This window comes from Amphibalanus amphitrite, unplaced genomic scaffold (assembly GCF_019059575.1).
Source record: "Amphibalanus amphitrite isolate SeventyFive unplaced genomic scaffold, NRLGWU_Aamphi_draft 001020F_arrow, whole genome shotgun sequence".
In the NCBI taxonomy this organism is placed as follows: domain Eukaryota; kingdom Metazoa; phylum Arthropoda; class Thecostraca; order Balanomorpha; family Balanidae; genus Amphibalanus; species Amphibalanus amphitrite.
In genome coordinates this window covers 150103-165930 of record NW_024882514.1, presented here as the reverse complement: position 1 = coordinate 165930, position 15828 = coordinate 150103, and the positions used below count along the sequence as shown (strand labels likewise).

Below are 15828 nucleotides of genomic sequence, written 5' to 3'. Positions count from 1 at the left end.
TTGCAGATAGGTCGTGGTACGGAACCGCTCGTTTCAAAGAGCAGAGCGCAATGTGCAATGCGCATGTTCTGAGGGAGCGTTCGCAAGAAGAACGTCTTAAACTATCCATTATTGATCCGTTTCACCGTGTTCATTGTTCAATTCAAATGTCCTACTATTTCTTATGTAATGCGCGTCACGTTTTACGATCTTTACGTCCATGTGAGAGTCCAAGAGGGTCGGTTCCTTCCGCTCCTCATTTTCCGCCCTCCCGCTAACATCTGCCCCTCCCCGCGTGGCTACCACCCGGCGCGTGCTTCACGAGCAGTGTGCGTACAATACCGACCTTTGACCGTTCCGCCAGTTCCCCCTCCCCCCCCCCCCTATAGTCTGGCTCAGTCCGGTCCACACTCCACGGGCAGGGGTGCTGTGAACTGTCCACTCCCCCTCACCAGGACAGGACAGATTGCAGCAGTAATGGAAGACAAACGCCAGAGCCACGCCAGTTGACCCAGTAGTGAATGGCAACGGATAGAATCATCGTTATGAGCATGCTACGCTGAGCACGTATTATAAATGCAGGGAGCGGCGCTCATTGGTGCCGGGTTTTATAACCATCGCCACGACGAAGAGGCATAGTCTACAGGGCTAATGTAGGGGATGCATTGCCGGTGGATCCTGAACTCGGCCCCGAGATAACCGACGTTAAATTATCAAATATAGTACATGTGTCTGCGCCCCCAAGTTACCACCTCTCGGATCCGATAGCGTGGACGGTGGAGCCGGGTCAAAACCGCAAAACCGGTGCTCACAGACGACCCTCGAGAGCGGAGACGTCTTTTTGCCACTCGTACTCGCATCTCCGACATTTCGTGAGAGCACGCGTACCACATGGGTACATAGTGCGACACCTGTACCTGCTTCTCAGACCATGAAATTAGGCAATGATGTTCGGATAAATATATAAGTCTCCAGGACTAAAATTATTTGAAGTCAACCAAAAAAGCCCAGCTTGCATACACGTATCCGGATTCATCCATTGACATTGCAGTTATTGACTCCTTTCCCCAGAACTTTGCGCACTAGCCTACTCAGCAACACTCTTCAACTCCTGGCGGGGAGGGAGAGGAGCGGTAACGTTCAGCGATTTGACCGCCCAGGAGGTCTCAGCTGAGGCAGCATTACGTCACCCACCGCACCACTCATAGCCGCAGCGACAATCTGTCACCGGGTGGTCAGCGCTGACCGCCGCCGCCTCAGCGCTGACCAGCTGACCTCTCAGCGCTGCTGGGGGTAGCAGGGCGGCGGCAGGGTGTTCCCAGTCCCAGTCACGTGCCGCTCGCACATGGCCCTCCCGAAAAACGTGACCGACCGGGTGACGGTCAGAGGCCGGCCGTCATGACTCGAGGGACGCCAAATATACCAGCTCGCCGGCTGGACGGCGGTTATCAGCCGCGGTGGCTCGGTCAAACAGAGTCCCGGTCACATGAGGTCATGATTCAGGGTCAGATCCCGGAGCAGGTATGGACACGGGTAAGAAACGGATATGGGCAACGTCTGGAGATGGAGTTGATGAAAAAAAAACGAAACATCCGATGGGACGAAAGTACCGATAGATGTTTCGGATGAACGACCGAGATAACATTTGGTTCTAATGCAGCGCAAGGTGTTTTCCGTAAAGACGATATAAATAATCACCAGAATAAGTCGTTTTCTGTGCAGCCGTGACGATAGATCATGTGTTGCTCAGTCGCCAGTGTGATATCTGTACGAGCTGCAATACCGACCGTTATCAAACCATCGTGAGATGCTATCCCGGTCACCGACTTGGTCAGGTCAGAGTTCCCGACGATAGTAGATTCCATATACGTCATCAGGCTCGATACCGCCGCTGTGACACTTCTCTCACAGAACACCCAAGCTGGTGATGATGATATGTATTTGGTCGCCTCCACTACAAGGTTACATGGCGAGCATACAACGCACTATGCACCAGCAGCCGTTCCGTGCTGCGTTTTATGAGCTAGTGACGAATCACTACAGAGAGACACCACCCACCCCACGCACGTCGTAGTAAAGCAGAATATATTAAAACATGGTAACAAGTCGAGTATCATAGAGCACATGGGGCCGCAGTCAACAATGTGCTGGCCAGTGGCCGCGAATCGCATTTTCGTGGAAATTAGCTCGCGCTCGCTTGGCACAAGCAGAGTTTTGTTGGATGACCTGTCATCTTTCGCTCACAAACAGTCAGACACACGGTGAGATCTTTGGTAAATCGCCATCCACAGCGCAAGGTCGTCCTCACTTCATAGAATAAATGTGGCACACAACAACGATATGGAAACACAAACACCCTCAGCGAGGACCTCACACACATGGCGAGTTAGAAAATAGCTCAAACATAACACAGCACCTGAACATAAGCTCAGCTAAGCACCGGACACACCTATTATTGATATGACTTGCATCTTGAACCCCTTGCACAGCTCATGAGTTATGGAATTATGCCCCTCTGGATGAAAAAAGAGAATGAGAGAAGCTCTTGAGCCCATCGAATGGCACGACGTGACAGCGCGTTACTTTCAGCGCTATCGACAGAAGTATTCAGCATCGCCCCAAATTGAAGACAGGGTCTGTTCAGAGCTGCGTTCGACCCTCGCCCCCGCAGCTCTCAGAGGCGTTGCTCCTCCTCGAGGCCAGCGAACCACTCCCCGGCGTCGCGGAACTGGCCCGACAGGAAGTCGAACTGGTCGACGGTGCGTCCGCCGCAGAGCAGGCCCCGCACCAGCCGCCACGGCAGCAGGACGTGGTTCCACAGCAGGAACGGCAGCGGGTCGCACAGCGAGAACACCGCCTCCCGGCCGCGCAGCAGCAGCTTGACGGTGCGCGCCAGCTCGGCGAGCAGCTGGCGCGGCTGCGGCAGCAGCTCGGCCAGCCGCAGCAGCTGCGCGTAGCCGCTGTAGACGCAGAGCGGCCGGCGCGGCTCGGAGAAGACGTCCACGGCCGGCGGCTGCGCGCCGTCCGCCAGCAGCGCCGACAGCACGCCCATCCGACCGTCCACGAACAGCAGCGACAGGTCGGCGCACGGCTTACAGAACACGGGCAGGTAGGTGGTGCGCCGGCCCTCCGGCACCGTCTTCAGGAAGCGGAAGGTGAACGCGCCGGACACCTCGCGCGGCAGCCGGCGGAAGAACTGCACCGCCCACTGCTCCATCTCCCGGCTGCGAACCATGTGAAGGGTGCGTCCCTCGCGGCACGCCACCGAGGCCAGCACGCGGTTCTTGCGCACCACCACCGTCAGGAGGTACTGGTAGCCGGCGGTGAACTTGGCCACCACCCACGTGCTGCCCGAGGCGTCGCCAATGACGCCGTCGTACTTCTGCTGCGCCTCGGAGAGGCTGCGCGGCATCGGCAGCCATTTGGACTCGTGCAGCCCGTTGGGTGCCGCCGTCTTCGCCATGAAGCGGCAGCCGTTGATGACGATCACGCCGCGCCGGTAGAGACCGGCCACGCGCGCCATGTCCCGGACCTTGTAATACATCACCGTCTCCATGTTCATGCTCTCCACCAGCTCGTAGAACCGGTCCAGGCGCACAAAGTCAGCCACGTGCGGCAGCGGCACGCACAGGCAGCTGACGCCAATCCGCGAGAGCTGGCTGGCCGCCGCCGACTCGGCCTCCACCTCCTTGGGCGCCGGCATCGGCAGGAAAAAGTCCACCCGGTAGTCGATGGCGATGCGGTGCAGCTCGCGCGCGTAGTGCTGCGGCGCCGTGCGCGGGCACGGCACCTGGATCACCCGGTCGACGCAGGTGGAGTAGAACGCCAGCGTGGCCAGGCAGCTGCGCGGGCTCACCACCACCACGCGGAAGCCCTCCTTGCGGAGCGCGCGCGCCACGTGCAGTCCCTGCGGCCGGTGGCCGCCGCTGACCAGCACCGTACGCGTCATGTGGTACGGACCGGCCAGCGCGCTCCGTGAGCTCAGCCACAGCTCGTGCAGCCATTTGAGAGGCAGCGCGATGGACAGACAGGAGAGGCAGCCGACCAGCGCCGGCCACCAGGTGCAGGCGACCAGGCCGAGCAGGAGCGCCGTGCGGCCCAGCCGGCCGGCCGTCCGCCACAGCCACTCCCTGTGAGCGTCCTCCATCACCGGCAGATTGATGGCGCCGACGGGCTCAGCGATCGGGCATCGTACCCGCGCCCGCTCGGCAGACCCCGGCACACACGTGATGAGACCGGCACGACCCACTCGGAACACTCAGCCCGACCTCCTCAGCTGACGGCGACGGCGCAGGACTGCCGGACGTCGCCGCCAGTGCTGCCAGATGGAGAAGGCTGTAATCCTCCAGATCAGTTACAAAAATCCTCCAGATTCCTCCAAATCCCATTGGCGGATCCAGATAGGCGGTCTTGGACGCTGCGGGAGGGCATATCTCCGAAAAGGTTTCTCCAAATTCTAAAAACTCATCGGATTTCGATTCCTTTCGCACTGCTGTGTAGTTTAAAAGATGCTTTTTTATAATAAAAGTTGTTTAGTTTTCGTTTTATCCTTGAAAAAAAAAACGAAAATTTTCTTCGATTTTGGACGCTGCAGGAGGGGGGGGGGGGGGGAATTTGCGCCAAATGTCCCCCTTTGATCCGCCAGTAGTTCGGTACCTTCAAAAACATATGGTACAATCGTACACGAAATAGGAACAAATAGTCACCATGATATTCGTGGATATAGCTACAGACTGAGACATTCCAGTCTCACGGTGATAAAGGGCAGTGATATATCCTAACGGGTAGGGTGAAGCTGGGCAGGAAAATGTCTTTTGAGTCTTGAACGCGTTGTATTTTTCCATGAAATTGAATATATTAATCGGGTGACAAATCCTCCAGATTTTCCTCCAGAATCAAAAATCCTCCAAACGCGAAATTTGTCCGCAAATAGAGTTCAAAATCCTCCAGATTTGCGGAAATCCTCCAAATCTGGCAGCACTGGTCGCCGCCCGTCGGCGGTGTACCCGCGGACCAGCCAGCTGGCTGCTGCCGACCGCAGCGCCACCCCATCGGCGGCGGAGAAACAGCGAACTACTGAGGAGAGATCGAAGGAATGCATCCGGATCGCGAGATAGGAGGGTACGGGAGAAAAACCTGACCTAGTTGAACACCCTACTGAGAAAGCGACGAATTGAAGGCTGAGAAACATATTTGCCTCGAACCAACATCCGGGCAAAGTCAACAGTCAAGTCAACAGTAGGTAGCGTAAACGCTGGCATTTTCTTCAGCCAGCTGTATTTGATCAGACAGACCTCAGTCGTTTGCTTCAGGTGTTGTTTGAAAACATCAGCGTTCAAAACAAAAGAAATCAGACCAAGTGAAACAGCTTGTCGAGTAAATACACCAATTTTCTTGATCGGCTATTGTGTACGAGAAAACGAAAAGAATCGCGAGTAAAACATATTAGGTTTAGTTTTGATAAAGAGTCTAGCCCTCTCAAATTAGCCCAATATTCTTCCGTGACGATTTCTAGTGAGCTACCGAACATTGCCCGCCACTCCTCGGGGGCCCGGGGCTCGTTGCCACTTGGGAACCAAGTTAATTATGACGGTTAATTTTAAGGGGCATGATTTTATTCGGACAGAAATGATTGATATTCGCGATACATATCTTTCAACATAAGCAAAATTCAAGAAGTCCCGAAACTCAGCATGACAAATGCTCAGTAAACCCATCGCTAATGGCGATAGCCCATCGCAGGAACGGCTGCGTGATCTACGGCCTGGCACCCAACCCTTTGCCCCTGCCCCCTCCCCTCACCCTCCCCGCCGCGTCCTTCCATCTGACGGCCGCTGGACCAGTGGTGACATCAGAACGGGCACCGTCCACCGATCACCAATCACCGATCACCAGCGGGTGCGTCACGCCGCCGGCAGCAGCGGGCCGCGTGCAGCGCGCGTGCTCCAAACGGCCAAAGTCGCGCCGGCCGCCGTCACAGGCACCGGCCGTACAGGGGGTCTGTGTTTGGAACGATCGACTGCTGGGCTCAAAGGTCGAACAGCCGCCAACGTCCCGGCGAAGGCAGTGGTCAGCGGTGCAGCTTTGATCTGACGCGGGGACGAATCTGCTAGCGAGGACGGTGTGTGATGGAAGCCTCGGGGGCGGTTTCGGATCGTTTTTCAGTAGGTGGATGTCAATCAATAGAAATCAGCCGATAAGAAATTTTCAAATATGACTGAGCCTTCAGTGGACTTTGGCAGACAATTTTAAAATACATTAGTCGCTGCGTGTCCGAAGGGATCCCAGTTATTTCATACCCAGAAATAAGTGCTGTCATTTTATAAATCATTATGCAAGGGATGTTTCCAAGTTAATCTTTCTCCAGAAGTAACTTGATCAAGTCTGCTCTCAAAAGGGGACGGAGCGCTAGAATAGGTATCAGTTTTGCATGCAACCTCCTTCTACACGTATCTACAGTACCAACCATCCTCATTCCTCACTCCTATCACATCTTCCTGCTCCGGGCTATCCCGCTAGACAACCGATGCAATGGAGTGCAGTTCAAATTGGGAGCATATCCCTCGGTTCTCCGGTGTGACCGTATTGGTGCACCAATCGATGCCCACTGGGCATCGACTAGTGGGCATTGCCCAGAAGTCGATTCATACCATTGTCTCCACCTATCCTCGTATGATAGACCCTGACAGTGTTTCACTGGACATCGCATTTCGCGAGCTGACGTCACAGATTGTGGCAGTGTTGGAGATGGAGTTAGTTGACGTCTCTATGGAAACCCAATTCGACACGTGTGAAGGTGTGATGCAGCATGCTGCTATCGGCCGTGAAACAGGACCCCAATTTGACACGTGTGATAGCAGCGCGCTGGCAGTGACCGTGAAACAGGGTCCCGGAAAGATTCTTAGCGGTTTCTCATTTAGCTCCGTTCCATATTACTCAGGTCCTCAACAAGCGTTACACATGGAGGTCCCAGTTCATTCCCACCAAATGCGTAAACAAGAGTGCTGCGTGGGATATGTGGAAGTCGCACATCATCCCTAGGTTGTCGCAGTCGATTCAAAACAATCGACTCGAATATGTTGTTCGTGGATGAGTCGGTAAGGCCGTCCCTCGAATCCTGCCGGCTGCGGCACGAACTAAATCTTTTGTAGATGACCGTCGAGGACGCCACAAGCGGGACATCGGGAACCGATGTGCATCATCGATGCATACAAATTTATAGGCGATGGAGGCCACAAAGGCATTGGGTTCCAAAAATCGCTAAATGTTCCTTTTGATTTAACAATTTATACTTTGCAAGCTGCAACCCTTTCCTCACCGCCTGGCACCGCGCCGGGCGCCGCACGGCACTGCACCGGGCGCTGCCTTACCGCAGACCATGTGTTGCGGTACAGCATAACTTCAGGCGCTACAACTAGTGCCATCTAGCGACGAGAAAGAAAGCTCAGCCCCGGACGCGTTACGAACCAGCCAGGCGTCATCAATGAAAAATACCACGGCCCACGGGGGCCATCATATGAAATTATTTGCACAGACGCTTGCACAGAATCATACATGACAATGCTTTGAACATTGGGAGATCGTTTCTAGCAACGAACCGGTGCATCACAGCACACACACTTATCGGTACGGTACTCACCGAATGCGGATCTTTGCAGTCTGCAACAAAGGAGCACCTTTTTGAATGGTTTGAAAAGAAGCAGAAAGTATATCAGCGTTAAAACCCTCCAGTAATACCAGGTCTTACACCTTTATTTTATGTCTTCCGACCGTCCGTCTTACAATTCTCAAAGCCTGCAACAGAAATCATTGGATAGGAAAATGAATCAAATAATGCATGCACTGTCGGAAATACTAAGCCACTAAAACAAAAACATAAACAAGTTTTCACTTCGAAAGACTACGCTGTTTCCAATAAGCCACGTTTCCTATCCAATATACAGGGTGTCTCAAAAGTTCGTTCACAGGTACCAGCCATGCTTTTTTGTCAATAATTCTGAATCAACAAGAAATTAACAGTCGAAATTTTGCATGGGCATTGGTGACAACCTTCCTCAAGCAGTCTCATTGTTTTCAAGTGCATTCAACCCTTCATGAGCTCACAAAAAGGGTTCACCTCTGACCATGGGTCAGGCACGAAAATGTAGGTTGCAAAGTCGGGTATGTTGTGAAACTCTCTGTTTCAGGAGTAATGGGAATGGTTAAGTCAGAAATGACACATGGCTAAGTGTCGGCGAGGATGAGTGCAACATGATGATCATCTCATAAAAACGGTGGCTAAAATTTTTGAAGGACGAAACCATGCGAGACTAACGGCGTTTTGAACGACCCTCGCACGACAGCAGACTCGTGTTCCGGAAAGCAGCTGAAAATGCGGTCATAACTATTGAAAACTGGCAAGAAGGTCACAGACAGAGGTTACCCATTTTCAAAAAGTGCAGGTCATCGTAAAATAAAGACAAATTATAATTTAAAATTGTTTATAATATCTATAACGCTAATTTTTGGGAACAATAACACAAAAATCGTCAATGCCAAGGACACCTGACCCTCCAAAAGTGTCAGTTATTGTAAAATTTTATCTAACGAAGTTTCAAGAGGCAGATCTGCAGCGAATAATTTTCTTTTAAACACAAAATCCCGATAAAACCACACGATGGACAGGCTTGGGCCGTATACAAAGCAGAACATCTCCCGAGGAAAACACTCCGCAACCGAGCGAAGGTCTTGGCATGGGGAATGACGAGCGCTTGGAATTTGCAAAATTTGCACAATGTGTCTGAGAAACAGACGTCCGACACATTCTGCTACCATATGATGCGAAAAATTTACTCCTGGCACTTCCCGTTTGTTCAGGACTGGGGTCGTTTTGAAAAGGAAAATGGCGCTTGGGATGTCGGCGCCAGTCATTCATGAAGGAGTTAGCGCCAGAGAATGCCTACAAAATACTCTAGAATGGTGTATTTGCAAGCTGTCGGCTTTCAGGGAAAATCAGATGTTGCCGGGGAGTTAGTCAAAACTAAATCCGACGCAGAAACTGCAGGGGATTCCCCTGCAAGAGCTTGAAAGCTGGTAACCTTTTATCAGCCTCCGGCAGCTGACGGAGCAACAAAAATCGGTATGGGCAATTTTTTTTGGAGATACAGCAAAGGGGTTGGTTTCCAACCTTCTTAATCAGTTGTCAAAGCATGCATATTTGTCTAGTGTACACACAGACACCAAAACCTTATACTTTTGGCCGGTTCTTATATGCTTTATTGGCATGGGAAATGTGTGAACGAACTTTTGAGACACCCTGTACATTATGCAATGCAGACAACCTCCACCCACATACTGCGTACCCGGCCCAAGACAATACTGCGACATATGTAGTGCTATCAAATTAATGGCTCTGGTTCTCACGCCAGTGGACAATAACTTGTCCCACTCATCCCTTAGCGTCCCTTTGGAAGAACAAAAGGACGTTTGCCGACCATTGATTTACTATAATCGGTTTCCACTCAACGGTTTATATAGTGGGCCATGGCACAATGGCGTAATTTTGGCCCTCGAGTCCACGCTATGCCATTAGACATATGGTGTTTTTGAAGGTCTACCGTCTAGGCAAATTGCCAGCTGCGTGGCAGGGAACGATAAAAGACCCCTAGACCCTATGCAAATCAATTAACCTCATATAAACCTCATTGAGGTTTATAATCATGCAAACCTCAAATCAATAAGCCTCACAAAATCTCACGCCTTTTGACTCTTCATAGAAACACAGAGCTCAACAGAAAAATACACTCCGTGAGAAAATTTTCATAGTTTGCAAGGCAGGACCGGCTTGGTGTTTTACGGCTGAAAAAAAATGTATTTAAACCTATTTCACGGCTGAGCAAAATTTATTTACACCGGCCTGCATAAACGCATGCCCCGACTTATAAGCGCATCTAAGCACGATGGCAATAACGCATGACTCGCAGACCTGGGAACATCCCCATGCTGCCGGTCCTGGTAAAATACGCGTCTTGACAAGCGTTCCGTCGCTAGGCGATCTCGGACATGACATCGAACATGTTTGGTGTAGCTTTGAGATGGAAATAGCAGTTCTACGGGCGCTCAAATTGCAAGTGTCAACTTCATCGTTTACATTCTGGAATCAGACATCGCAGAATGGCGTCTAATTTGTGAAACCATAATTCAGCGTGACAGGAAATTAGCGCTCAATCGGCACGGCAGCGGCCGATTTCCCCACAAAAAGCACCGCTTGGAAGTTGGACGACAGTTTGGCGAGTCAGTTCGTCGCTCGTCACTTCCCCCACTGCGAACTGGTGCGAAACGCGGGAAGGGGGTGATGACACTAACTAACTGAACGGGCTGGGTACGCTTCTAATCAGCCACGGATAATGGAGCAAACATTTCCTACAAACTAACGCATCTCCGCGTAGGGATTGTAACTTTTTGTCCCGTATCCTGTAGTAACGAAAGCTTTCCAAAAGCTACAGACACATTCCCACCAGCCACTTTACCTTCCCATTAACCACTTTACTGTTTTCCACTTATCGTCCGTTCCATCCCTCCCGAACCGCAGCGCCGTCAGGGACCGTCAAAAATCGTTACCGACCCCTGTGAGCCGTCCGTCGGCAGCAGCGGCGACGATCGAAACACGGCTCCACCACCCGTGCCGTCTTACGCGGCGTGGTCGTCAGACAACTCACCAGACTTCCCCCGGAGTCGAGTTCGATAGCTGGGGTCTTTAAAACACCACACCGAGTCGACGGCGGCGACACCCCTTCACAGACCACCCGCGGCCGACAGCTTCTATCAACTGCCGTTCCGGGCAGCGGTGGCGGCGGCACGCGCCGCGCGATTGATCGGACCCGCAGCTCGTCGGTACCGGCATCACGAAACCCCGTCCGCCCGGGCTGAATGTATTACTGGTTCACTTAGCGAGCGGCGTATAGATGTGGTGCAGAGCCGCTCCGAAAGGAGCCTGCTGGTAATGATGCAACGGTAGTCACATCAATATTGAAAGGAGTATTTTAGTAATGACATCGCCACGATCAATTGACCGATATTGGATAAGTATAAGTACTTAGGTCTTCAATACGGACAGCTACTTAACCCTCGCCGGCCGAGGGGAGGGAGGCGGGTGCTGCCACCCCCCCTCCCCCACAGGGTTTTTTTCGCGATAGCTCTGAACACGCCGGCGATAGAGAGCTGAAACTTGACATACCTGACTTTTGATTCAAGCCAGATCTTTAGACACCAACCGCATTTTCGGGTCAAGTCAGGTCACTGACCTATGACCTCATAAGTGAACCTCTGCACGGTCTTCAGATGTCGCAGCTTCGCAACGCCCTCACTGCCAGTGGAGTTTTCACAGAGAGATGAAAGCTGCAGGATCTCGTATCCATTAGGAGTCTCCCAGCTTGTATATCTCAGATTTTTCCTAAAGGTCATATGAGGTCAGGCCATTTTCGTGACCTCACCATTATAAGTCAACGGGGAAAAATGAGAACTGCTATTCTGGCGCCGGGAACGATCTCCAACTATCTCAAGCACACAGAATAGTGATTTCATGCACTCCTTGCAAGGTTCCATGCGTCACTTTTGCAATGTTGACCTTACGTGACCTCATTTATGACGTCATTAGGGTCACATTAGTTTTTCGTCAATAACTCCCGATCACATTGCGCTAGCGAGTCGGGAAAGCCACCAATGGACTCAAGAGACCTGATATACGACACGTCCTCCTAACTCCTTCGACCAATTTCGTGACCTGGGGGCCTGACATTGCCGTGACCTTACCTGACCGTGACCCGAGGTCAACACCCAAGTTGACCTCACCCAAACAAGAAGTATATCACTCGACGCGCCTGAGCGAGGCGAACACCATGCTGCAAAAATCGCGGCTCTGCGGCCGTTTTCGGCGAAGTTATTCACCGAAAACGGAGCCGTACCTTGGGGCACTTGACCTGATCTCACAGGTCACCGATTGACCTAGGACCTTAAAATCGGGTATCAATTTCTGCGTCTGCGTATCAAAAACGGCGCACACGCTCGTTTTTCCCTCGACGCGCTACCTCAACGAGGGGCGAAATGGCGAGGGGGTCGTACCCCCCCCCCTCGGCCGGCGCGTATGTACAGTCTGTCTTAACCCGCGCACCGACGGGGGTCTGCGCCAACTTAGTACCGACGGGGGGGGCGGATGACCGCCCCCCCCCCCCCTGAGATCTCGAGAACGAAGCAAGATAGCGACAAGCGGTAAACGGCATCGGATACGCACGGACAAGGTCTACAATTTTTACTAAGGTCATTTTCAGGTCAGGTCAAAGATGACGTCACAGGGGTCGAAAAAGTCAAAATGGCGGCGCTAAATATGGAGAGGGTTTTTCTCGAATAACTTTCGAAGTAGTCAAGATAGGAACAAACTAAGGGCATCATCGTGATCTTCTCGTCAATCCGCATCGAATGATATATATGTTGACCTCGAAAGGTCAAGGTCAAAGGTTGACCTCAGGTCACGTGACCTCGAGGTCATCATGTATATCATTCGATGCGTCTTGACGAGCTGAACACAATGAGACCATTCGCGCGGCTGTATCTTGTTCCTGTAAGGAGTTATTGGCAAAAAATCTTTGGTGACCTTTGATGACGTCACATGACCTTACAGCTGCCCAACAGCAAAACAGACCTCAAGGTAGTGAAGGTTGATCGTATGTGAAGTCATGTATGGTATATGGGGCCATTCCGACCCGTTTTAGTGGTAAAAACAGGGAGTTGATTTTTCCCCCATTGACTTATAATGGGGAGGTCGCGAAATTGACCTGACCTTAGGTCACCGACATCAAAATTCCGAGATATACAAATTGTAGCTACTAATGACCTAATAACATCCTGCGACTTTCAAAGGCCTCCGACATCTACTGTAGCTCTGGCACGGTGCCAAAGTTGCAAAAAAGTGACTTGAGGTTGGGTCATGCAAAGTGACCTGGTGACCTGACCTTAAAAGTTAGGAGGTTCAAACTTGCACACCATGTGTAAAATTGATGAGAGAATAGTCATACCAAATTTCTACGCGCCGCGGTTTTCCCGCTATCCGCGAAAAACCTCAGGGGGGGGGGGCGGATATCCGCCCCCCCCCCCCGTCGGTGCGCGGGTTAAAAGTACCGCGCAAAGTGACGGTGGATCCATCAAGCCTGACTGAGGTAGGGCCTGCTATAATTTGAAAGTCACCGAACCAATTGACCTAGGGAATGGACGAGGATGTCAATTGCTTCGGTGACTCAAATTTAGTAGGCCCTTCCTCGGTCAGGCATGTTGGATCCACCGTCACTTTGCGCGGTACTTTTAAGACAGACTGTACATATGTAGAAAACCAATAGGTCCGGCGAAGGTTAATTTGTGGCTCGGGGGCTATGCCTCATATTAACCCTAGCCAGACTTACCAGCTTCCTAGGTACACCGAGGGCGTTGGAGACCTCTAGCCGTTTCACCCCCATTGAGATAGAGCTTTGCGGAAAAACAAACGTGTGCGCCGTTCCGAGGCGGAGCAACTGGTGCCCAGTTTTAAGGTCTCAGGTGTCCCACCTTTGCCAACTGGTGACAACCGGTGAACTCTGAGGTCAGGTCACATGCCCAAAAGTGAGGATTCGGTTTTTACTGAATAAAGTTGTCAAATATGGCTACAGAGCCATCATTTTGGAACCATTATGTCTGTCGAGCAGGCATATGATGTATGATGTATGTTCAAATGATTTACTTCTACTTTTTGTGGGAGGAAGTCAACTAAGGGTGTTAATCTCCTCAGGTTTAGGCCAGGTCAAAGCTGCTCAGGTCACAAAATTGGTCAACAAAGGTCATTTGCAAAGTACTTAATGCAGGATGTTTCTTGGAGTCTACTTCTGGCTTTCTCGGCCATCTAGCTCGATTTCATCGCGAGTTATCGATGTGAAGCTGATGACCTTAGCGATCTCATGCATGACGTCATGCAAGGTCAACAATGCAAAAGTTGACCTTGCCAGGTGTGTATGAAACACGATTTTCATGTGCTTGACAGTGGTCTACGATCATTGCCAGCGCCAAACTAGCGTATCCGTACTGCCCAACCATGAGTCCTCCCCTCCATACGGCCTAGTGGATAAGGTGTCCATCTTGTAACTCGGAGACATCAAGTTTGCGGAGGGGGGGGGGCTTCACACAGTAACTAGACCCGTGTTTCTATCCTCATTCTTCCACCAATGTGGCAACTGGCGAGACTCGAGAGGGCCACGGAAAACCCCTGGTTTAACTTTTGCTAGTGGACCAGGTGTAGGTAAGGTTGGGTGGTGAATTTGTGATTGTGTGACTGATCTTCGCGACAAGCGCCACCTAGCATGGCACCCGATTTAGTCACCCATTTATGTACTCTAACAATATTTAAAAATAATGGGTCATGCTGTCTTAAATATTAAGAAGTGTGCTATTGTTCATAACTAAGCGCATCTACAACTTCATGTGCAGGCTGAGTACATGTGATAGTGAGCTGGTAAAAAAGACTGAAAATTCGAGTGTAAAATACCGTTCTCGCCTGAGGCGCCACTGGCAACAGCAACTGTACGTTCATTTTAGCACATAGCTCTGCGCGAGTGCTGAAACAGGCCCGAATGATTGTTTGTGTGACATTTGGTTGTCTTGCCACTGCACTGACTGAAATCATCAGTATTTAAGAGTATGGACCCAGAGTCTGAAATAAAGCTTATCTATCTATCTATCTATCTAACTATTTTCACAGGAAACTCCACACTCATTGACACATTCAGTCAAAAAGACAGGCCATGTACTATGTAGCCATTACCAATCCATTCAGTCCCTGATGCTACTGTTAGCCATCCTGCTGCTATATAGAAAGCAAGATGTCATTATATCATATGATAGTATTTTTCAATTCAATGCAGTAATCAAATAAAATGGAATGAGTTTGCTGTCATGTGTGGTGTGCGGACAAAATCAACCCCAGCAGGCCAAAGCCATCTATAGAGTGAGAGGCGATCCTGATCCACACATTGACCTTGCAGTCCGAGAAACCCAATCATGATCACATTCTTTTGCCGCTTTGACAACCAGGATTCATGCATTCGAACTAGGAGAAATGTTTGATCCTAAATAAAATGCTTACCTTAAGGTGATAATCAAAATATTTCCGCAAACTTCATCTCAAACCTCGCATTCCAAACCAGTCGGGGAAACTATGGTAAAATCTGCTATTTTTAGCAGTCTGCTATTTTTAGCAGAAATCTGCTAAAAATGGGTACGCATGTGACGTCATCGTACCCAAATATAGCAGATTTGGGTACGGCCCCCGACAAAAGCAGATCTGCACCCTAATTGAAGCAAATGCGCATCAAATGCCTGGCAGATTCATGATAAGAATAGTGCTGAGAATGTCCTCTGATATTTTTGTTCAGATCCGACTATTTTCAAATAATGAATTTGAAAATAGGGCCTGTTCCAGCGCCTCCAGAAGAAATTCTTGACTGGAGGCTCTACCAGAGGTTTTACTGGAGGCGCTGGAACGCAATCTGGAGATTTCTGGAGATTGGCGTCATAGATACCAAAAGAATGACGTTTGTTCTCTCTTGAAACGCAAAATTTGTTTTCAATTTTAGTTAAAAAGATAAATAGAATTATAGCAATGTAATTTTCTTTACATTCAAGTTGTAAAATTATCAGTCAAATGTCCTTTGTTTACATTCGTGATTGTCACATGTGCTCCATAATTGTAGACCAGAGCCTCCAGAGAGATTTGGACCTCTCAACTCTCTGGAGGCTACTGGAGGTTTCTGGAGCTTTGGCGAGAGCTTTCTGGAGCTTTCTGGAGGCGCTGGA

The 15828-nt window shown here is 50.7% G+C and overlaps 2 protein-coding genes across 5 annotated transcripts in view; both read right to left on the bottom strand.

The window, feature by feature from the left end:
* LOC122369253 (rootletin-like) overlaps positions 1 to 15334 on the bottom strand; it is a 58648-nt gene extending 43314 nt beyond the window's left edge. Inside the window, exons 1-2 of one of the 3 annotated variants that reach the window (XM_043343850.1) lie at positions 15119 to 15334; positions 7619 to 7773 (exon numbers count right to left, since the gene is read on the bottom strand). The gene's annotated coding sequence lies outside the window, so the exon portion shown is untranslated. The remainder of the gene's footprint in view (positions 1 to 7618; positions 7774 to 15118) is intronic. The other 2 variants (XM_043343851.1, XM_043343852.1) reach the window with 2 other exon arrangements.
* On the bottom strand, positions 1900 to 5372 carry LOC122369254. Of its 2 annotated transcripts, XM_043343855.1 has the most exons (2): positions 3842 to 4287; positions 1900 to 3664 (listed from the first exon to the last, which is right to left on the bottom strand). In XM_043343855.1, exons 1-2 carry the CDS (start codon positions 4124 to 4126, stop codon positions 2654 to 2656), a joined length of 1296 nt encoding a protein of 431 aa, XP_043199790.1. In that variant the 5' UTR covers positions 4127 to 4287; the 3' UTR covers positions 1900 to 2653. The 2 variants fall into 2 exon arrangements, with proteins under 2 accessions (XP_043199790.1, XP_043199789.1); XM_043343854.1 differs by having other exon boundaries at positions 1900 to 5372.
* Positions 15335 to 15828: the final 494 nt, after the last annotated feature.